The sequence below is a fragment of the Pempheris klunzingeri genome, chromosome 4 (assembly GCF_042242105.1).
Source record: "Pempheris klunzingeri isolate RE-2024b chromosome 4, fPemKlu1.hap1, whole genome shotgun sequence".
In the NCBI taxonomy this organism is placed as follows: Eukaryota; Metazoa; Chordata; class Actinopteri; order Acropomatiformes; family Pempheridae; genus Pempheris; species Pempheris klunzingeri.
Window position 1 is genome coordinate 8,368,711 of NC_092015.1, and position 24,017 is coordinate 8,392,727.

At 41.3% G+C, this 24,017-nt stretch overlaps 2 protein-coding genes across 2 annotated transcripts; both read left to right on the forward strand.

The window, feature by feature from the left end:
• Positions 1 to 1,602: 1,602 nt before the first annotated feature.
• c2cd3 (C2 domain containing 3 centriole elongation regulator) lies at positions 1,603 to 18,501 on the forward strand. The gene is made up of 33 exons (XM_070829538.1): positions 1,603 to 1,725; positions 2,887 to 3,156; positions 3,240 to 3,397; positions 3,958 to 4,136; positions 4,236 to 4,399; positions 4,493 to 4,625; positions 4,710 to 4,862; positions 4,954 to 5,101; positions 5,232 to 5,332; positions 5,570 to 5,773; positions 5,866 to 5,981; positions 6,104 to 6,222; positions 6,871 to 7,005; positions 7,102 to 7,548; positions 7,679 to 7,830; positions 8,466 to 8,709; positions 9,048 to 9,231; positions 9,326 to 9,509; positions 9,715 to 9,887; positions 9,985 to 10,120; positions 10,652 to 10,920; positions 11,173 to 11,253; positions 11,339 to 11,947; positions 12,033 to 12,377; positions 12,477 to 12,615; positions 12,713 to 12,777; positions 12,865 to 13,070; positions 13,191 to 13,309; positions 13,408 to 13,557; positions 13,652 to 13,842; positions 14,426 to 15,221; positions 16,291 to 16,399; positions 18,271 to 18,501. The coding sequence occupies exons 1-33, from the start codon at positions 1,674 to 1,676 to the stop codon at positions 18,412 to 18,414; spliced, it is 6,675 nt and encodes a 2,224-aa protein (XP_070685639.1). The 5' UTR covers positions 1,603 to 1,673; the 3' UTR covers positions 18,415 to 18,501.
• Positions 18,502 to 19,526: 1,025 nt separating this feature from the next.
• Positions 19,527 to 23,736, forward strand: LOC139199603 (dicarboxylate carrier UCP2-like). The gene is made up of 6 exons (XM_070828662.1): positions 19,527 to 19,783; positions 20,450 to 20,657; positions 22,137 to 22,340; positions 22,559 to 22,660; positions 22,744 to 22,924; positions 23,038 to 23,736. The coding sequence occupies exons 1-6, from the start codon at positions 19,658 to 19,660 to the stop codon at positions 23,150 to 23,152; spliced, it is 936 nt and encodes a 311-aa protein (XP_070684763.1). The 5' UTR covers positions 19,527 to 19,657; the 3' UTR covers positions 23,153 to 23,736.
• The last annotated feature ends 281 nt before the right edge of the window (positions 23,737 to 24,017 follow it).

Below are 24,017 nucleotides of genomic sequence, written 5' to 3' on the forward strand. Positions count from 1 at the left end.
TATGATATAGATATATAGATATTAGATGTACATCTAGGTAGGTCACCATAGGTGAGACATGCAGAGTATTAAAAATCTCTGGATGAGCTTGGATACTAAGGGGTCTATATATGTGACCTTTTGGGGGGATCTGTGACAGTGAAAAATGAGTCAGTGCTCGCCCACAGTGATATATGTTTTCTTATCAGCTCACCACAGACAGACACTCTGAGCACACACCGCCACACGGAAAATATAAGAACGGATGCATTTGCATATTTCTAGGTGCACTTTAAACAGTAGGACCTGTTTATTTTCCCTTAGAGTTGATGGATAGGAAGGCCCTGCTTTTCTGAAGTATTCATATGACTTTTAAAAACAAAGTTATAGCCACATTTAGATGCAAAACATTAAGTATATGAGATCAAAACTTTAGAGAACAAACAAATAACTTGACGTGATGGTAAATTAAATACAATGCTAACTGAGGTCAGAGAAACTGACCAGCAAAATAGCAAAGGAAAAAACTACAACAAACTTCTTTTAATCTCTGGTTCAAGAAAGAAAGAAAATCCCCACATACTTGTGTCAGTGATGGAAAGATCAGTGCTTCCCTCTGCTGGTGATGAGAAAGAAGGCAGCCTGGAGTTAGTGAAACGTTTTCTCATTCAATTAAAATATATTTTATTCCATAAACTCTATTTTACCATATTGTTTTATTTCATTTTATATTTCATATTGAATAAAAAAATTATTGTCTAAATTATTAGCCAAATGTTCTTCTGGGTAAACTGAGAGCAGCTTTGTTAAACTGACATTTATAACTAAAAACTGCTAAAATAAATGGGTGATGATTGTAACTCAAATTACACACAGTATGTGTATAAGCCATTTAGTATACCGTATAATAACAACCCATGTGATATTAAAAATTTCCACAAGATTTAGAAAAAAAAAGTAAAGGTACTCATTACACAGAATGTCCCATTTTAGAATATTACATATTGCTGAATTATAATTAGTGATGCACTCGTATTTAGGCCTACATTAGTCTACTTTAAAGTTGCAGCTGGTACAATAAGGGCTTATTTTGTATAATAGGATATAATAGTGCTTGATAGCTTGTGAGTTTCACCTAGGTGTCAATAGAGCCTTATATTTATCAATAATACATTCATAATACGTCACATTGATTACTATCAACATTATCAGTCTGAATCTGCAGTAGTAAGTAACCAGTAACTATAAATAGGTATCACGTGAATGTAGTGAAGTAAAAACTACAATGTTTCCCTACCCGAATAGTAGGGGAGTAAAAGTTGTATAAAATGGAAATATTCAAGTACATGACTTAAGTAATTAGGTAGTTTCACCACCAATGTATAGAAACTAGTCGAACTTCTGCAGAAATGTGACTTTTGATCGCCACAACAACAAAGATAACTACATTTCCCAGAATGCCTCAGTGAAAAGCAGCGGCTGCGGAAGCGGGATGTTCGGACTTCGTTGCTGGGAAACAATTTTGCGCGCTACCGTTTGTGTGTGTGTATGAGAGAGTGGGTGTGCAGCTGAAACTGCTCTGTTAAACGGATTATTAGTGAGTTAGCTGGAGTGGCAAACATTATGCCTGCTGACTGTTCAACCCCTGCTTTGGCCAGGCCGGCATTCACCGTCTATATTTACTGAGCTGAGGAATGAAGAGCAGAAAACAGCGGTCCGTCAAAGCCGGAGGCAGCAAAAGGAAAGGTAAACTGTTGTTAGCTTAGCAACCTGCTAGCAGTACAGCTAAGTTAAGTGCTAGCTGTTGGCGTCAGCTGTCAGTCCCACGTTAGCATCGTATGTTAGCCTACTAGCTAATGTTATCCCAAGTTAATAAACTCTGGTTTTCTTTCGGTTTGTGCTCTTTTTGTATGAGTTGTCAGTGTTGTTGCTGTGCCTCAGTTTGCTTTTATTTATTAACTTGTAACCAGTGGCTTAAGAAGTATCAGGAGCATTTAATTCGGTAAAGTAGGCTACGTACTCCGTTACAAGTAAAAGTCCTGCATTCAAAATTTAACTTAAGTAAAAGTAGAAAGCGGGATCAGCAATATATATGCAAATTGCCAGAATTATAAGCGCTCGTTGCGCCCTTTTCTCAATACTGATTGCTGTTATTTTTATCACTAGATGGTCATTATTGATGCGTTAATGTGTACATCACTTTGATGGTGCAGCTGGTAAAGGTGGGGTTAATTTTGATTACTCAAAAGTTATATGTTTCTAGGTAGCTAAATTAATTTTCCAATGGGGATCAATAAGGTCTTAATCTGTAATAATACATTATCATGTATTTGTTGATTCTGCTTTGAGGTATTAACCTGAATGTGCTCAGAGACTTGTATCTAGAGCTTTCAATTTCATGTTGTGAAGTAAAAAGCAAAATATTTTCAGCTGAATTGCGCTGAGATGAAGTCTAAAGTAGCAGAAAATGGAAATACTCAACTTACAAAAAAGTACTAGTAGCACAAAACTGCATATAAGTAAAGTACTTGAGTAAATGTACTTGGCTCCTTTCCACCACTGATTGTTATGTTTGTAAGCTTTCTGCTCATCTGTGGCTGTGAAGAGAGATGGATGGTAAAGCCCAAATTATTATCACAATATTACGAATACGTTCAGATATCAATATATTACCATAGAGCAAATTCCTCCAAAATGGCATGCCAATAAAGCAATATTATCTTAAAATCAGTGTACTGTGTTTCACTGCTACATGTTACATAAAACTCTTCATATGTGTAAAACAAAAACTTTTTACATTTTATTTTGTTGCAGCAAATACCATTATTACTGTACCTTTTGACGTTAGTATTTACAGTGTTTACATTTAGACTTGACTTCGCTGTAATGAAAAATAACTCTTTGCAGTCCCCAGCGATGTATCCCCCTCCACCAGTCTCCCTCCTCTGGTCGAGGGCCAGCTAAGATGCTTCCTTCGTGTGACGATAAGCCGGGTGTTATGGACAGTTCACAAACCTCCGCCTGCAACATTTGTCAGGCTGCGCTGGTGGGGAGAGTCATCTGACGGGACGCACTTCTTTCCAAGAGATGGATCACAGCTGTCACAGAAACACATCAAGACAACAGCTCGCTTTGCCATCCGCTGTGGGCCAAAGCAGTTCACCTCATATCTTACAGGTACCTAAGAGAGCTTTCTTATGCTTGAGTTTGCTGTGCTGCACATAAATGTTTAAAATCACCCACTGGCCTGTCATTGACAGATATGGGCTCTCTGGTGCTGGAAGTTCTGACAAAACCGGATCACTTGCCCATCGCACGGGCCCAGGTTGCAGGCATCTCTCATCTCTCTCTGTCACACCCTATTAGTGGATTTTACACCCTCGTATCTCCGACATCTGAGAAGCTGGGAGAGTTACAGGTGAGTAAGAACTGAATCACATTTATGTGCCAACTGCATTCGTGGGAGCTACAAGTTATGTTTGGTGTAAGTTTAGCATTGTATACTGACTGAATAACTACTGCTTGGATTAGGAAGTCTGTAGGGAGCAAGTATTTGACCTGCTGAAGTGCTTTGAGGCAATACACTGAAACTCCCCCAAACACAGGGGTCCTGCTTTATAACTGACTTTACTGTGTAGGGGCAAAAGAATATCGCAGGTAATGTTTGAAGGCATGAAAACCTAAAATGATGATGATCTTGAGCCTACTAAATGCTTAGTATCCATGATCATATCTGTAAAATGCTTAGGAAATGTTCAGAACTTTGGACTCACCAACATCTCCTGGTCCTCATCATCATTTAAAATTGTAGCGTCGACAAATGAACCATTGAATCCGCCTAAACAAAGTTAGACAGATATAATATATTAGAATAATATAATATCTATTGAAGGTTATTAGGTGTTTTAATTTTGTACCTGCAGTAGTAAATCACGTGAAATCTCATAGGAATATGAGCTTTTTCTTTAATTCCCACAGGTTTCCCTTAATTTAGAGCCCCTGACAGAAGCCTATGACAGCAGCAGCTCAGGCCCCAACACAGATATCAGCATCGAAGCACCGCAAGTCACCACTCTGACTGTGCCCTCACGGCCCAGATCGCTCTCAGCTGGCAGCGGGAAAGAATCACCAGGCAGCAGCAGTGGAAACACACCAAGGTTTGAAGTTGTTGTCGTTCATAATCAAAAGCCTGTTTCTAGTTGTTAGGGCTCAAGAGCATAATAATCTTACTGTGCATATTGCTATAATAATTTCAGAGGGAAAGACCACCTGTATTTCCAACACACCCATAAAGACAAAGGCATAGAAGCGTCACTGGAGAATCAGATGCAGAGAACAAACGGATCCCAGAACAGTCAAACAGCTGTGAATCCTTCAAGTCGGGAGCCTTGTGGTCAAGCAACCAATGATATCCTCTCGGGTTGGTTGCAGCACAACTACACATCAGATTAACATAACCCGTGCATGAAATTGACGTGTCATATCATATGCCCATCCGTTTCTCTCATCTCAGTAATTCTAGAGCGTGGAAACAAGCTTAGACATGCTATGGTGGTATCAGCATTGCAATGTGAGATGGATTCTGCTCCGGCTCTTAAAGACACCCCTCTCCCTCTCCCAAAGGACAACATCCTACCACCGTCCAAGTTAGTGTTTCAAAAGTTTGTAACAACAATGTGTACTGTCACTTTATAATGCAAAACTATAGGACTTCACTCCTGTGTCGGCAGGCCCTTCCCTTCAAACTCTGGGATGTTTCTTCAAAATATTCTTCATGCTGATTCAACTCTCAAGCGCTCTGATGATGTGGCTGTAATCTCAGACTGCAATTTAGACTGTCCTGCTGACATGGATAACAGAGCTGTCCATTTGCTCCTCGGCAGGTACCTACTTTATGCGCACATTTACTTCCAAAGTTGACAGAAAATGCAGTCCCCCCCCCCCCTGAGATTTTCACCCCTTTTTTTCTTTTAGCTTGAACACATCTCCTCTGCCTCTGTGGGATGGAGAGGGATCCACCCCTGAGTCTCTGTCTGGCCATAGCAGTGTGTGTGGGGACAGTGAGCTCAATGATCCTCAGTATGATCAGAGCTTACTGGAAAACTTGTTCTATAAAAGTCCTGTAAGTAGGCAATTTTCTGATATTTGTCGGGGATAAAGACGCGTTTTAAAGTGTAATATCATTGACAGTTTACTTGATTTTCCAGCAGAGGGTCATTTAAAGTCATCCGTGCTTTCTTGTCAACTTTCAGATGACAGATATCAGAACAAATGACACTGAGACTGAAGGTCAAGGAACAGTGTCGTTGAATAAAAAACATCGGACACAATCTGGACCCAAGATTAGTGGAGGGTAAGGGCCTTCACATGCTCCTTAATCCATCTATTAAGAAGCCAGTTCCAAAGAATGCAAAAGTGAACTGACTATGTTGGAACTAACCAATTATATGGGCTACAGGGGATATACACAAGGTACCAGGGTAGCATATAGTAAAAAGACAAATCATACAGTATGAGAATAACGTAGATATAATCCAAAACATTAATGTACATTTAAGACAATCTTTCACCATATTTTGACTGTGTCCAGTCCAAATTCAGAGCCTAAGCGGTCTGCAGATGCTGGTGATGTTCCTCCTGGCCTGAGTGCTGAGCAGTTAGCTTTGCTGAGTTTGATCCGGTTGGCGAGAGTGACCATCGACTCCCTGACGGTACCTACAGGCAGTACAACCACCACACCCAGAAAGAGCTCTAGTAAAGGGAAACCTCCTCGACCATTAACCAGCAAGAAGTGGTAGGCAGAACATTTGACATTCTTTTGATCTGATTTTAAAATACAGCTGCCACCATGAATAACACAAGTCTGTGTTCTGTCTTTTTCTTTAGCACATATTTTATCGAGTACGTGTTCCCAGTGGCTTCCACTTCCAGTAGACATGATCGTAGTAAGGGTGAAGATAGGAAAGTGACCAGAGCTGTTGCCAGTAAAGTCACAGGAGGAGGTATGGCCTGTTAGAATCAGCGTTTTCTGAAACCCTCATAAGTGACAAACACCGTTTCTGCACACAGTCTCTGGCAGGGGTTTGTGTTCTGTATCTGATATACACTCCTCTGTTTTTTTCAGTGGTGAGATTTCATCAGCACTCTGTGTTTCCTGTCCAATTCAGTACAGCCACAGTAAAACAGTGGTGGGGAACTGATCTGAACTTCAAGATTTACTCACGAAAGAGCGACCAAAAGAAGGTAAGTATCTTTGGACTAAACATTACTCACTGGATCTATCTATCATCTGAACATAGTTCAGAAACATACTACTGCAGCTTTGAAGTGATGTTAGTTTCATTAATATTAGTAGATTTTTGTCATCGAGAGGCTTCTACATTTAAAACTGTTTTAAATCAAACCTTGACCATGATGGCACATAAGAGCCTGTGTGGGTTAAAAAAATAAATAAAACTGAACCAGGGGGTGGAGAAATATCCTTTGAGATTATAAAGTCACAAATTTATGAGAATCCAGTTATACGTTGTAATAGGAATTAACAATAAGGAGAGATTCATGATTTTTCCCCCAGAAAGTTTTTTTTTTTTTTGGGACTTCAATCTCAGAGAATTTGAGAAGTTTTTCCTCTTCATAACTTCATATTTATACACTATTTGAATTGATAATTATGCTTTATGTTTTAAGGGTGAGTTATATTTGTGATATGTTACAGAAAAAGAAGGCTCTGTTTCAATGTGACGATTGTTTGAAATAAAAGAAAAAGGGTGACTTTCTGTTTCCAATAGATTCCTTGAAACACAGTGTAAAGTGAAGGTCTGAGTGAAGGTCTGAGTGAAGGTCTGAGTGAAGGTCTGAGTGAAGGTCTGAGTTTGGCCTATCTTGTTGCAGCCTGTTTCCGTAGGTGAGGCGGTTCACCCACTGCGCTGTCTGCTGCAGAGCAAGCAGCTGAGTCAGTCTGTCGTCTTACCTGTACAGAGTGTGATGGGAAACATCGACACAACACAGGAGATTGGACCCCTCAGGGTAACATACTGTTTTTTTTTAAACCCAGGAATTAATGTTTGCAAGCCTGATATTTATTACCAAAGTGACTGACATATATATATTTTTTTTTTTCAGGTGTCATTTGAACTTGCTACAGACAACAAGGATTTCTCTTCTGGAAAAAGTAAAAGCAAGCTGGCTTGGAGAGATGCAGCACCTTCACAAACTGCACCTAGTCCACAGAGGGAGACCAGCTCCAGATCTCAACGTGGCAGAGAGGAGATACCAGCTGGCTCTTTTGAAGATTCCAGGTTAAACATTTGGAGTCCTCAGAAACCTTCAAAAGAACCCTGTCCCCATCCCACCTTCCACACATCTCCTCGTATATCACGGCAGCCGGTGGAGGAGGACCCTGAGGTCCTGCTTCACGCTTTACTGATGGTGATGGATGGAAAGAACTTCAACTGTGGGCCCATGCAGGCTCCAAACGTCTACTTGAACTGTAAACTGTTTTGGTGCGATGAGACGGTGAGATCTGTCATCAGCTGGGGTCGGGCAAATCCTTCTTTTAACTTTGTCCAGGTGAGCCCAAGAGATTAAGTGTTTTAGCCATTTCTAAAATGTTAAATCAGCTAATAAAAGGGGCCACTGTGTTTATTGATGGCCCACCAAAAGGGGCCACAGGTAACTTTTCTTCCATCCTTTTTCTCAGGTGACTCCTGTGGCCTTAACAACTAAGCTGCTGGAGCGGATGAAGAATAATGTGATGGTGATCGAGGTGTGGCAGAAGACAGGAAGTTCAGGGCAGGATAAACTCCTTGGCCTTGTTAAATTACCTCTTCATCAGTTCTACATGTCATTTAGGCAAGTTGTGTAAAGAAAACAGTAAAAGAAACAGTAAAAATACTTTTTGTGGGATGGTAGAACTGAATGTTGGTCGGTGGTATTGGTATCAGTGATAATGAAGTTAGAGGTGAAACAATTAGCAATTAATCAACTAATCAGTTGTTTGTTTGATCAAAAATTTATCTGCAATTTTTTTTGATAATGTAAGTTGTTTTTAATGCAAAAGTACCAAAAATTCACTGGTTCTGATCTTTCAAATGTGAATATTTGTTGGTTTTCTTAATCCTTAATGATACTAAATTGGATATCTATGAGTTGACTGTTTGAGTCATATGATAAATATGATAATCAGCAGATTAATTAATAATGATTATTATCATTAGTTGCAGATCTAGAAATTACAAACACAACTCTGATCTGATAAGTTCAGAGCAAACACTAACCTGCCCACTGGGAGGCGCTGTGGTACACCTCTGTATAGAACACGATTTAAAGGTCTTCTATCCTACAAACTTCTTAAATTCTTAAAATGAAACTTGAGGAATTTTCCACCACATATTACTACACACACCTTGTCAGTGTGGATTAAAATTTACCTGTCACAGTGAACCTGCTTGTGTAATTCCTCTCTTTTTTTTTTCCCTCCCCTCTAGGGATCCAAAGATCGCTCACCTTCTTCTCCAGGCGCAGTACCCAGTTTTAGGGGTGGACTGCTACATGCCGGTCATTGACGTGTTTTCAGGTAGTTGTAAAGGAAATCTCAGGGTTGTTTTAGCTCTGGGTCAGTCAGAGCAGATAGTTGCCCTCCAGCGCACGAGGGATGAAGAATATGACTCTTTATCACATCCCATAAGACCAGTTCATCTGCTTGATCACCAGCCACATTCACAAACAAAGGTCAGTGTTAATTTCGGCGACTTAATGCTTCAATCCGTGCTTTTGTGCGTGTTCCTGTGTAAACAAATAATTGTTGGTTCACAGCACCTTCCAAGGGTGTTTATAGAACTGTTCCTCTGCAAATGCATACAAAAATGTTATGTTGATGAATAAGTGTTGATTAATAACAATGCATACTGTAAGCGTGCACAGGTTTCTCACCTCAAAATGTCATGTCTTTAAACCAAGTGCATGGCTTCCTTGTGTCTTGTTATTATTGGGCAGGGGCAATGATACACACTGACTGTGCTGACAAAAAGTCGCTTTGACCTCCTTTCACCATGGTGTTTCTCCCTCAGGCAATGGCAGCACAAGAGGAAACTATGAGGGAGCATCTGTTTGTGCTAAGAGTGGAGAAGGTGAATGGGTTGACACCCCTACAGTCCACAGTGTGGGGTGAGGCTGACTGCTACGTCCAGTACAGTTTTCCCTGTCAGGAGAGCGACCCTGCTGCAAAAGTAGACCAAAACCTCATAGAGACTAGTAAGGCCATTTTAGTGTCTGAAACCTTCAATCTAAGATGAGACACATTTTTCTTCTCTCTGCATCAGTCTGACCTTTATCTCGTCTCCAACAGGCTTGAACCTAAAGCAGTTTCGCACCACCACGACTCTCTGTGTCCCCGACCCGATGTTTGGCCACACTGAGACTCACGTGCTTGTGGCACCTGAAGGAGTGCCTGTTCAAAGGCTGCTGCTCAGCTCTCTTTCAGCACAGGGCCTGAGCAGTGGAGGGGGTGTTGTGTTTGAAGTGTGGTGCAGGTTTGTGGTTTTTGCAGCACTAAAGGGATTATTTGCCGATTTTAACCAGTTTTGAATCATTGCAATGTTGGTAGTATATTCAAATGAAAGATGTTTAACTTGCATGTTGCTGTCACCAAGAATATTGTAATGATACAAAGCCGAATGAAAATATTATACTATAATACTTATGGGTTTAATGTCAAGGATTTTTATGTCTCTGCAGATATTATTATCCAAATGTTCGAGACCAGCTTGTGGCCAAGGGGATGCTTCCATTGTCCAAATTGTGTGCCATGGTCACCATGCAGAGACAGCATCCTAATGAGGCCCAAATGTTCTCCCTGCCCCTGATTCCCAGGATGGACAGTCCCACAGGACATCAGCCTCAGCCTTCCGGTACACAGACACACAGCATAATGATGAAATGATGGTGGATGGATACTTTAAGAGTACTGTATCTTAAATGTCGTGACTGGTCCGGTGTGTGTCTTAGGCCTCCTGGATGTGTCCGTTCGGTACAAGCACCGACCAGTGAGACCTGAAGGGCAGACTGCTAAAGGAGCTGCCTCTCGTGTTGTGACGCTCGTGGTTCAAGTGCACAGAGCTTCAGGTCTGCAGGCTGCAGCAAGGTACATCACCACCACTGTCCTCTTGGAAACTTCATGTAATCTTATTTTGTTCATGTCAGAGTAAACAGAATCATAGAGTCTTTGACTCTTGGAATACTAGTTATAATAGATGATTTTGTATTTTTCTCAAAAATGGAAACCCCCCTCAGCACTGTCATAAAGCATGGAACTTTGATGTTTTGATAAAGATGTGTTTATTTGGGTAAATGTGTGTGAAACTTTTCCTAATTGCAGGATAACAAGTCGGGAGGTTTTGGGTTTGAATACATTTTTCAGTATGTGATGGAGGTTGTTCAGGCTAAAAAATGGGATTTAGTTACTCATGTCACCAGTTAAATTAGTTAAAGTAGTTTGTGTTTTATTTGCCAAGTTAGAGCTCCACTGCTGACACTAATTACATTGAAAGTGACTGCTGCTGTTGAGCCTTTCAGTTGCAACTTTTAAGATTAGTATTTGCTCATTTCTTCCTTTTACGCATTTCTAGATACTGCCCCAATGTCTTCAGTTTGCTATTGTGCCTCTCTGTTTCAGGGTTTTATCAGAACAAGATGAACGATTCAGCTACTTTGCCAGTGTGGGAGTGAACACATACGTCACAGTCCAGCTCTCCTTCCTGCCTGAGAGTGAGAGGAGAAGCACCCGCTTGGCTGCCAGGACCTTCTGCCCTGAGTTGGACCACCACATAGAGGTGTCCTGTGATGTTCTGGTTCAGAGGAGCACTGGAGAAACCTGCAGCCTGGCTGAGCAGCTGGAGGAGGCATCTGCCATCTTCACTGTCTGGAACAGAGACAGTCGCAAAGGTTTTTAAAAAAGGCTTAGTTTGTTTTCTTTACCACAATTATATATTGATAAAAATGTTACAGATTTATACATTTAGGTATTTCTACTTTAATCTGACTTATCATTAATTACAAATATCATAATATATATATCATTAACAGATCTGGTCCATGTAGTACATACAGTATATGATGGTATTGTGATTAAGTTTTACCTCTACTTTTCGAAGTCATTAATATCTGCCTACGTTTCTTTTGTGATATTTGTTGCAGCCGCGCTCTCTCAAAAGCCGAAGGATGTTATGTTGGGCACAGTGAAAATACCACTGATTGATCTGATCCATAAAAGAACAGGTATTCTGCACTGTTAGTGACTGCTGGATCACATAAGCTTTCTGATGAACACATAGTCATTATGTTTCTTTTTCCAAAAATAAAGGTATTTCTGGCTGGTTTGGAATTTATTTACCTCAGGAAACAAGTTCTTCTCAACACCAGCAAGTCCTGGTCGGGGGCCTTGAGATCTCCATCAACTTCGCCCACCAATCAGACAGGGATAGAGTCATTAAAGCTGCTCAGGGTGTGGGCTGGGAAGTCACCCAGAATGAGATGGAAGACGGTGAGGAAGCCTGGGGAGACAGCATGCGAAAAATGTCATTGACTTTTTCAATGCCCAGAGCGTGGATACCTGTCCACTGCTTGTTTCTGCCAGGCCACAGTGAACTTCAGCGCTCCACCTACTGCTACTTCAGGTACAAATTCTACGACCAGGAAGCCTTCTGCTCCCAGATGAAACACCCCTCTGTTGTGGAGGGTGGGGCTGAAGGCCAGGCCACTGTGACTTTCCAGGGAAGCAGAACTGTGGAGCTGAGGAGCACTCAGCCTTTGATGTGGTATCTTCGAGAGGAGAGGCTGGAGATTCAGGTGTGGGTGGCCTTTAAAAAAGACAAAGCCCAAAGGCCCAAAGACACAGACCGACTGGTGGGTTCAGTGTTTGTAGATCTGTCCTCTCTTGCAAAGACACCCCAGCAGAAGCTCACTCTCAGTGGTAAGAAATGATTAATTGTGGTATAATTTAACTGATTATTATTGGCTGTTTTTGTGAGTGTAATCACAGTTTTGTGGTTTTACAGGAGTTTATCCGCTGTTCAGACGCTCAGCAGCAGATCTACAAGGGGCTGCTCTCAGGGTGCACATCATCCTGACAGCAGGTTTCATCCCTGTTGAGGTTTTGGCTGGAGCTGACACCCAGGTAGACTCGGACAGCCATGGGGAGCTATTGTCAGACGAAGTGGAAGCAGCAGATCAAACCTCCTCTCCCGCAACACCCAAAAGAGCGCATATGCAAAGCAGACATTTGAATAAATCCTCCAGAACAACTCCAGATATCACATCTGTACAGCACACAGAAATGAGCACAGATGAATCTTTCCCTGTGACTGTCACAGTGGACCGGGCTATGCATCTAAATCTGACAAGTGAGCTCCTGACCTGAAATATTTTTTCTTCCACTTTTTTTTTTAATATACATACAGTACAGTAATAATAATGAATTGTGTGTTATGTCTCTCCGGCAGGCTGTCCTCTAACAGAGCGCAGCGGAGGGACACCAAGCTGCTGTGTTTCATACATCACAGCTGACTCTGCTGAACCAGCGTCCACAGCTGTTATAGCCAACAGTGACTGCCCTGTGTGGGACAATCAACATGAGTGCAGGTCAGGTTATGTCACAGACATTAACTTAACTCATTGAGGATTTCTATACTAAACTGAAATAATCACTTACCAAATATAATTTGTTTCAAATTCACAGGCTTTCAAAGCAGCTGTTGATTGATCCACAACAATCTCTCGTGTTCAAAGTGTGGCACAAAGGAGGTACAGGAAGCAGTTTCACTTGAATGTATATGTAATTTTGATGTGTTTGATATATTGCTTCACTCTGGGGTTGTGTTAATTCCATAGAAATGGAGAGGGTGATTGGATTTGCCTCTGTAGACCTGTCCCCTTTACTCTGTGGGTTCCAGTCAGTGTGTGGTTGGTACAACATCACTGACTTCAGTGGTCAGTGTCACGGCCAGCTCAAAGTGTCCATCACTCCACTAAAGGGGGTCCAAGACCTCCGAGGACAGAGAAAATCTGTGAACGAAGAAGCTGGCAAGAACTCATCGGTGAGAGAAAGTCCTCATGCGTACACTACACCTTCATCATGTCTTAACATAACATAAAATAACATAATGCACAATACATTTTTAAAGATAAATAACTTTTATTAACAGGCTTTATTCCAGGCATCCTGTCTCAGCTATCATACCGCAGCCACATACAGCAGCTTCCCCTCTCACATCAGCCGATACACCGAGCAGAAGATCTCGTCGCCTGATCAAACGGAAAGGCTGTTCTCTGAAAGGTTTGTAGAGCATTTACTCACACATTTCTATATACAAATGATTAAAAAGGGCTTTCACAGTCAACCATTGTATTTATTCATCGTCATTACGATATCAGGTCCAGTGAGAGCGACCGCCATGTTGAACACATGGACAAAGTGCGTCTTTACCATCAGAGTCTGCAGGAGCACACAGCAGCTCAGTCCATCTGTAGCAGCAGCACTGGTGACATCAATCCCTCGACCTCGTTCCTGTTTTCAGCACTCAGGTATCACACCTCAGACAGACAGTCCCCATCATTGCTTTGTAGCTTTTTTTTCTTTTAAAACCCATGCTTTGACTGCAGTTCTCTGTTTTTATAGGAAAAAACTAAGTGAGCTTGACAACATTCAAAGATACTTCAGCCGTAAGCTTTCAACCCCCACATTCCCGTCCATGAGTGAGCAGGACTGTCCCGCCAAGCATGAGGAACAGAGGGACACGGAGACAGACCCATGTCAGCTCCTTCTCAAGTCCAACCAGTTAGTCGGAGAAGTCAACAATATCATCAGTGGTGAGTTCTTTCCCAGGCTAACGTAATGGAACATTTTTCCATCAATAGTCTCTAGTGAATACATCATTTTAGCATTTTAAAACAGATATACAATAGATGGTACGATTCTTTAAAAATGTTCAATAGTCATTTTGCCATTGAAAAATCATTCTTGGCTGTTAGCGGCTCTAGTTTACCCAACCTTGGCAGGAAGCTGACCCTGACACAGTCTGCTGTGCAGCTCGCACACTAACCATAAAAGGAGGCATCACTGTCTTCTTCTGTCTGCTTTCTTCAAGAACCAGTGGTGCTGAAATGTCAGCGCTACATTGTTGGCACTGTAAAAGTGACTTAACTATTCATATGAAGTTATGTAACTTCACTGCTGTAACTAGCAATTAGTTTCATTAGATTGTTTTCTCCACAAACACCACTGTCAAGTTGAGGTTTTAGACATTACCAACATTTAAAACAGGAAAACACAGTTCTCTAAACGTATGACCTTGATTGCTGGAGGAAAAAAACATTTATTGATAACTGTCAAAGATAGTAAAATAGAAAATAATAAGCCGCATCACTGTACTTTCAATTCAATTCACCCAAGGTCTACAAGAACACCGCCTAGAAACAGTTCCCTCAAACCCACTGAGCAGATCAACAACTTCCCCTGTCGGAGTCACCAACTCTCAAACCATCCCTGAGATAATCTCCAGTCCACACACAGCTTCAAATTCTCCCCAAGACAAAGTGTTTGCTCCGCTCTCGCCTCTGCCAAAGAAGCCGGAAGACCATACAGACTCTGAGCACGAGGATGAAGGAAACTACAAGATCACTGTAGGCTACTGTTCATCTGAGGATGAAAACGAAGAGGGAGCAGGTGAGGATTTGTCAGGCTGCAGACAGGATGAGAAAGCTGGTGACGATGAGGAAGAAGAAGATGAAGATTATGAGGAGCTTGTGGTGAAGCCGAGGCCTCTGAATGAGGTGACCTCTTTAACAGACAAAACCAGCCCCTGGACCAGCATCCTGTCAGACCCTGACCTGGTTTCTCTGGAGAGCCTGGAGGCCCCAGAGGAGGTGGATCTTAGCCAAGACCAAGGCGGGAAGCAGCAGATAGTAAATCTGCAAACTCATGACAGTAGTGAGAAACACGAATGTCCAAGACAAGAGGAAAGTGAACACGAGCAAAGTGACAGTTTTAATGGATCTGCAGGAGACGCTTCAGACACAGACAGAGATGATGAAAGGACACTACAAGCTTTAGACGAGAGACGAGCAGAAGAACTCAACAGCCCCAATGAAGAGTCAGATGACGAAGGTTCATCATCCTCCTCACAGCACTTCACAGATGCCCATGATGCTTCATGCTCCCTGGACGATAAAGACACTCCACTCCAACCGTATCCTTGATCTGTATTTGTTGTCTTTCAGATTTGTTTTTGCTGTCATCATTTACTTTAGAAGGGAATCAAAGATTCATGACAAAAGTAGATCAGTGAGTAAAGGATCTTTTTACCGAACAGAAAGCTTGGAGTGTCCCGATCCTGGCTTCATGATGCCGCTAACCTGACCCACCAGATAGTTTGTTACACAGAACCACCTGGGAAGTTGACTAGAAACTGTTTGTAAAGGGGCAGGCATGTTCACAAAACATCCAACCATAGACTGTAACCATATAAAAGAAGTGGACTTGGCTGTGAAAAGTGAAGCCAATGCTGAAGTGCTTTAAACCTGCATTTTTTCTAATGGCAACTGTGCTGATGGTAAAAAGAAATCCAATTCTATGGAAGTCTATGAGAAAATGACCTTACTTCTCAGTAAATATTTTTCTAATGAGTTTATCCTCCTGGGACAGTAACAGAGTAACATGACGTGATGAGAGATGATTAATTCCTAGTCTCCTAGAGATTTAATGCTCCAAATGCATTTTTGCGTCTTTCATGTGCACATCTGGCTCTGGTTCTTTGCGTCTTGTTCTGTGTGAACACGCGGTTACATTGTAACTACATCACACAATGTGATTGCACTTGAGGTCAGTGGAACGACCCAGATTTGTCAGCATTTTGCAGGCTCAAATTTAGGTAAATCGAAAATGTTTAGACTTAAGTGAAGAATTTTCCCTGCTCATCTGGCTTTGTTAATGTACAGAGTTTTATAAATATACAGAAATCAAAGAGACTGAAGGGAAAGGAAAGAAGGAACCAGAGTTTTTGGTGAGTTCTGAGATCAGTTTGAGGCTGGGCTGAACAGAAATACCACCATAACGTTATACACACTCAGTTTACGGCTAACGTCTGTACAGTTAATACATCAGATGACACCTATCACTGACCAAAGGGAGACACTGCAGAGGTCCATAAACATTTGTCTTTTGGTGAGTTTTAAAATGACCTTGAATCTGTGATCTTACCTGTCCCGTAGGAAACTATCATACTGTATTTATTTATTTCTTTAACATGCGACATTAAGCTTAGTCCCTGTGGAGGTCCCTAATTTCTTCCTTCCTTCTCACAAACTGGAGGCGTCCATGAGAGCCATACGATTAGCTCCTTCTTTCTCCCAGCCGTCCAGTGACCCGGTGAGTATTTGTCACCAGCTCTACTTCTGGCATTCACCCTCACTCGCTCTCCCCCCTTTTTACTTTTCTCTCCCCCTCTATACAATACAATACAATATTTTTGCAATAATCGTAACCTCTTAGTTCTAGAAGAATTTATTGACAGAATATATTATTTGTTCCCATTCACGTTTATTTTGTGACAAATGAGACATTAAGCAAAGTCAAATTTATAGTGAGTTAACAGCAGAGCCCAGCGGACGGGTGTCATTTTACGCTTCACATGATGCTTGCTGAACAGAGGCCAGTGAAGAATAGTGACTGTGTGTACCCACTGAAGTTCAGCGTGATTGAACTGTCATTAGTGCAGCATTAACAGGATGAGGTCCACCCACAGTTATATAATCTGACTCATACAAATGTCATGTGTAAATATATGAGTGTATCTGGTGTTCGTGGTTCCATCCGTCCTTTACACTGCAATGGGAAACGTGCCATCTGTCTGCCCTCTTCAGTTTCTGTTGTAATGTTAATGTAGCAACGTGTATTTTCACCCCCATTTTCTTAGTGCGTTGTGTCTGCAGCCTTTAGGAGGAGTTGACAAAGCAGTTTGAACTGCTTAAGATCAAAAGAAGAGTGTGTGTTTGTGTCCCATCTGTCACCTCCAGCACACGCTCTGTTTAGGGACACTGCTGTGATGTAACTAAAAGTCTTTGCTGGCTGTTTTATTGGAAGAAGAAAACCGTCCACTCTGCCAACGGTCAGGGCTCAGGCATCTGGGGCGACCAAAAGTCACAACACAATAAAATCACTGTAGGAACAGGTGGTTTTGTTTTTGAAATATCACCTCATCATTTAAACTTCACAAGGTTGTTAGTTATTTGGTTTGAATAACACAATAGAAGCATAGGAAATAACTACACATGATCAAATAAAAACAATATTCTCTACGTAATACAATTCTGGCCAGACAAAACTACAAAGTACTTGGCAAGTATGCAACATACTTTGAATAAGATTCTTGTTTGTTCCAATAAAAAGCGACTATTTAAGTAATGTAAAATCGTGCGCGGATCTTGTGAGTCTGAGGACGTGACAGCACACATCTTTCATTTTGTGTACCAAGATATTTACTAAAACATGAACACAGATGTTGTTCACACAATGTGGCTTCAGAGGTAAAGACCCCTTGAATTCTTCACTTCTTGTACTCTTGACTGTGTTTTATTCAGTTTTTAAAAGATTACATGTCATTTTTTTTTTTTACACTCTCTTTTTGGCAATTCATGCTATACACAATAATCCATAAAGACAAACAAAATACTTTGTGTCCCTTTGTGCCACAGAGTGCCGCAAATATGCATCAAGGAACTAAAACTCAGCATTTAGCAGCACTCTGAAAGAAACTTCAGAGTAGTCCGTAGTGTCGGACAGATAATGAAGAAGTATTTGTGCGTCACACCAGCAGTTTCAAAGAGGGTGTGGAGATAACACGTGTACACTGAAGGTGCATGCTGGAGGTGATGTGTCTGTCTGTATGCAGGAATGATCATTTAAAGAACCGGTTGGAACTAGTCGCTTGTTGTTGATTGTACTCTGTTCAGACGGACACAAGACAAGCCTGTTAAACAGTCGGTACATTAACATCAGCGTTAACTAAAGAAAGGCTTGTTCTGTTTGAGTGGTGACTGGTGTTAGCACACACAATAACATATTCTATGCCTAATTATTATGCCTGTTTACCTTGAGCCACGCCCTGAATGTATTTTATCCTAGTACACGTTTTTTTTGGGGGGGGGATTTGGTTGGTTGGTAAAGTACAACAGAAAATAGTCACATAGTTTAACTGCCTGAGCACTCACATCACTGGTGTTTGTTATTTTGATCTCCAGGGGCGAGACTCTCCAGTACACAGCATTCACACTTCCCATCGCAGAGGTCCTCGACAGTGTCTCAACATGTCTCCATCATCCATGAAGAAAGAGACCGAAAGAATAGCAAAAATATTTGCAGCTCACTTTGACGACAGCCTATAGTACGCGATGGATTTGTTTGCTGAACATTTAGGGTCAAATGTGTACTGCTTAGCAGTTTCAGGCCAGGAAAAGATCATGTAAATTGAATGTAACATTTTGTATTTTTATAAATAAATATTACCAGTTTACTGTTTTAAACACTTTCTCTTTTGTTGCTATGATTTTACAGTTTGTTTTTGTGATACCAGACCTTGTTTCTTTGAGGACGCCTCAGGCTGCGTTAACCCTAACCCTCACTGTTTCATCCTCAGACTTAAGTTTGGAAGGCCAAAAAGCTCAAAAATATATGAAATTTATTTCTGAAGTCATCACATTTTTAAACCTTATATTCAGTTAACTAATGTTGCGTTGTGGTAGTGCGTTTCTTAGTAAGGTAGTTTTGTGCTATAGCTGGACAAACTGGTGGGTTTAAAGCGCTCATTTAAATGTAATAAGTTCAAAGTATTCAGGGTGCTACAGGTGCAGAATATTGTAAGTGTACATTAATTCCATTCATGGGTTTCAGGTTATGTGTGTCTGTAAAGAAATTAAGATAACAGACGAGCAAAACAACTTCTGCGTAGAGTAAAACTAGACTTCAGGAATATTTCTAAATTTTATTCTTTAATACGGGTCAAACTCTAAAAACACTGGATACTAAAATGTCCATAACACAGCTGATAGCTTAAGCCCCTCCATGTCTTTGGCACTCTGTACACCACTCTGTCTTGCATGTCCATGATGACCTTTGAGCCTTTTGGCATTCCCTAGTGTGTAACTACTTGTGTGTCTGGTTTTCATGCAGGGCAGTGCAGCTGCAGCTTTAACTGCAGGAGAGGCAGGACTCAGTGAGCACCGCGGCTTCAGTCTGACAGCTAGTGTCACTATATCACTGCCGGGTGTTTTTACGCTGCTGTGCAGCGGTTTGAGGAAGTCAGCTGTAATAGTGTTTTATTTCTTCTTCTTGAACTTTCTATTTTACAGTGGCATGATAGTTTGGAGCTTTTTTATGGCTAAAGGTACAACAAGAGGACTTGGCTTTGAAAAGACAAACTTTTCAATACCTGAAACCTGACACTGGCTGCAGTCAGCTTGACAGCCTATCTGGATTTGTCACAAATACCTCGCTCAAATATTTAAACTGAAGGATATAATAATTTAATGAGGACATTGGACAGAAATTACTTTGGCTCCTCCTGATTCATGGGCTCTGTTTTTTTTGTTTTTTTTGACACTGTTGATCCTCTGAGCTCAAGCACTGATCATGGTTGGTGGAAGAACTGCAGACCTGACACCAACAGCTGCTGTCAAGATCTTTTCCGCTGGAACAGCTGGCTGTGTGGCCGACCTGGTCACGTTCCCCCTGGACACGGCCAAAGTCAGACTTCAGGTGAGAAACTGAAATCCTCACCACTGAGTGTCCTCAGTGGTGAGGATACACTGCTTGTCGCCAGGATTTTATACTTTGCCTACTGAGATTGTTAAACCCCCAATCAGTCCCCCCATGATGTTTCTTTCCAGCCACCAAAACCACCTGTAGAATTTTGTTTTTTCTTCATATATTTTTACTGTTTAATAATGTCTCTAAATGTAATCTCAGTCAAATCACTTCACAAAATGCAATATAAAGGATCTAATTCTGCTGTGTTGCCGGCCCAAATGGTAGAATATTGCCTCTTCACACCAAACTCAGCCTTTAAAATATGAAAATGTGGGTAATTTATGTACAATTGTGGAACACAAACACTTCCTCATTTGTCGTCATTTAAACCCTCAAATTCCAAAAAAAAACCCATCCTTTTGACATGTCCTCACTGTCCTCAGGTGTATCTACAGCATTTTTTTTCAGGAGGCTGCTACTCAGGCATTGAAGCATGCATGTTGCTACATGTGAAATCAGGGATGTAACAATTGGAAACAAGAACAAAAATGGAAACTAAAGGACTATTTGCATGAATTTCGCAGACTTGTCTGATTATTATAGAAACCCTGAATGCATTTTTTCACCCAGCAGACTGTAAAGAGACTCAGTTCACACTCTGTTTTGTTACTCTAGATTCAAGGGGAATCTCAGTCCTTACTGGACGGCCAGAGGATGAAGTACAGAGGTGTGTTTGGCACCATCTTCACCATGGTGAAGACTGAGGGCCCGAAGAGTCTGTACAGTGGACTGGTGGCCGGGCTGCAGAGACAGATGAGCTTCGCCTCAGTCCGCATCGGCCTCTATGACACCATGAAGCAGGTCTACACAAGCGGGTCAGAAAGTGTGTGCCACAACGTTTCAACACACAGCCGAGTGGTGGAGAGATTGAAATCTGTTTTTCCATAATTATCTTCCAATGCATTTCATACCCCAGTTTGTTGTCCAGCAGCAGACACAAACACCAGGAGTTTTGCAAGTCAGTGAACAGAATCACCAGTTTTTTTTACTGATTTTGTAAAATGAGATCATTACGAGGGCTGCAACTAACAGTTATTTTCTTGATTGATTGCTAATTTTTGTTTGGTTCACAAAAAGCTCAAAAGTATTCAATTTACTATGAGATGAAAGACAAGAAATTGTACTAAAATGTCACATTTGAGAAGCTGTAACTTGGCATGTTGCTTGAGAAAAAAATGACTTAAAGAAGTAACGCTAGTTAATTAAGCAGCTAATCGTTGCAGCTTGAATCATTACTAATTCTAACCTTCAGCTGCAAACAAACAAGAGCAAATCACAGCAGGGATTTCTGGAGTTTCAGAAACCATTGAAGAGCCAAATGTGTGATACTGGGTCACCACAGTATCTTGAATATAGTAAAAATAAAAGCAATGTGGATAAAAATAAACATGTTCATAAAGTAGAAGCGCCCTGGTTCACTCCAACAACAATCAATTAGATCAAATTTTGCTCAGTGTACTGAGAGAGAACTGTTAAAACACAAGTCCCAAAAGTCCGAAAATATTACTTACAGACAGCCTGACATTTTTGTTCAAAATACAAAGAGCTGCATTCAGCGCTTCTGCAGATAACTAGTCGAACCAGTTTGAACGATAAGCAGCACAGTGATTTTATCTTTGTATTTTTTTGTTACAGCCGACACAAGTGTAATGTTTCCTTTAGCCCGTAGTTACTGCACAGAGGCTCAGAGGCTGTGCTTTGTGCTAATAGGTCACTGCTACTAAACGACAGCCTGTCATAATACTCAGATTTAAGAGTTACAGCTCTGTGTTGTTTTCCGGCTTAGTGGGTTTGTGCATCGTGCTGCTAACTCACAGCCGCCTGTCGCTGGGCCGTGACTCAGATTTTGGCCACACTTTCTCAGCCATTCATAAGGCAATTTTATGTGACTGGCTTACTAGCTTTAGCCTCGTGGAAAACTCCGGTCATGTGTAATGGGTGCACAGGTTGGCAGGTACGAGGGGAAGACCAACAGGTCGGCCGTCTGAATGTAATGATCTTGTTACAAGCCAGACTGTTTCATTTACTGATTGCTGTTGGGCTGTTGTGAGAATTTCAACAAATGTAACCAAAAAAGCTTCTAAAATAAGTTGCAGACCCTGCCTTTAACAATGTGAATGCTTAAAATGAGGCTTCAGATTTGAGGAACAGGATGTAGTATGTAACAGCCTACGGTTAATTGCTAGCCAGTAAAATATTTTGACAGGTATATATTAAAAACCTTCAACTCCACAGCCAGATTTCATCCAAACTGCACTCCTGTTCAGTCTCTAATTACAGTCTTGACTTGCTCGCATCACAGATGCAGGAATTGGGGCTCGGCTGCTGGCGGGCTGCACCACAGGGGCCATGGCGGTGGCCCTCGCTCAGCCCACTGATGTGGTCAAAGTCAGGTTCCAAGCTCAGGTCCGCCTGCCTGAGAGCGGCTCTGTGAAGAGGTACAGCAGCACCATTGATGCCTACAGGACTATTGCCAGGGACGAGGGCGTTAAAGGGCTCTGGAAGGGTAAGTTAAGATGGGTTAACAATGGCATTTGTCATTTTACTGTACAGAAGCTGTTACTGATGCAAAGTCAAGTTGTTGGAAATCAAGTTTTGTGAGGAATAAAAAGATGACATCTCTGATTTTTTAAAGTGTCCATTGTGGGTCCAACAGTGATACATGAGTAGATCAGTGACGTACTGTTTTACAATTCTCCAGGTTGAATTTTTGTCTTTTTTCAGGTTGTCTGCCGAATATAACTCGTAATGCCATCGTAAACTGCTCCGAGCTGGTGACCTATGACATCATGAAAGACCTCATCCTGAAGTACGACCTGATGACAGGCAAGTGCACACGCCTCACATTAAGTGAACACTGTTCACACTGGGGCCCTTAACAACTAAACGACATATTTTGTTTCCAACAGACAACATGCCGTGTCACTTCACAGCGGCCTTCGCAGCAGGTTTCTGCACCACCATTGTAGCGTCTCCAGTGGATGTGGTAAAAACACGCTACATGAATTCGGTGCCTGGGCAGTACAGCGGCGCTTTTAACTGTGCCTTAACCATGATGATCAAAGAGGGAGCCACAGCCTTCTATAAGGGGTATGCAGCGCTGTTATCAAAGAATGTCACAATCATTAATGCAAAAGTTTAACATTTGACAAAGTGACAAATCAAATTAGCATTTTTCTTGATTCGCCGGATTCTTTTTACAGATTCATGCCGTCGTTTCTTCGTCTGGGCTCCTGGAACATTGTGATGTTTGTGTGCTTCGAGCAGATTAAGAGGGTGGTGATAAAACTTCAGCAGTCCCATGGGTCTCCTTTCTGACAGCTGGTTTGGCATCGGAGTGGTGTTATTAGTGTTAACGGTGTGGTGAAGCCAGGACAGTGGTGATGATGACTGCTGCCAGTCTGGACCTGCTTGTTCCTCAGGGATAAAACTGAACATGCATCTTATTAAAGAGGCAGTGTTCACTACAGGGGAATTAATCTTGAATTTTTTGCTGACTTGCGAGCGTTATTTGAATATTCTAATGTTTTTAAAATGTTTTTTTTCTAGAGAACATTTTGACATGGCAGAGCAGGAAAAGCACAGGTGTAAATCATAAAATCAGTGATGGCTGAATTCCATTTAGCTGCTACAGTTTCAGGATCCTGCTGTTGTGCATGCTCTCACACTGTCACCACTTATTGGGGCGCTTTAAAGGAGCTGTGACACTTGAGCTTTTCCTGCTATGACAAGTCAAACTGTCTGCTGAGAATATTCTTTACAGTGCTGTCTTTCACTGTGAGCACAGTAACTTTTTTGATTGTCTTGGGTGAATTTTGCATTTCCTGTCTGGTTTCAGGTGGAACTTTCCCCTTTTTATATTCATGTCAAAACACGCACATGTTTCATTTGAATTTTCAGGAATTGAGGTTGAGATTATATTATCTTTATTAGGAATTAATCTGAAGATTGTTTTTACAGTTAATCATTTATTTTAGTCTTTAAAATATGAAAGACTGGTAAAATCCATCACAATTTAATGAAGTCTCCTGTTTGATTTGAATGATTTGTTCAAAAACGTAAAGATATTCAGTTTATAGTTACATAAGCCTGTAACTGGAGGATATTTGGCATTTTTGCTGATTTTATGTCAACTAGTTGATTAATTAATGTATCATTTCACTTCTATTAAGAATGAACCATA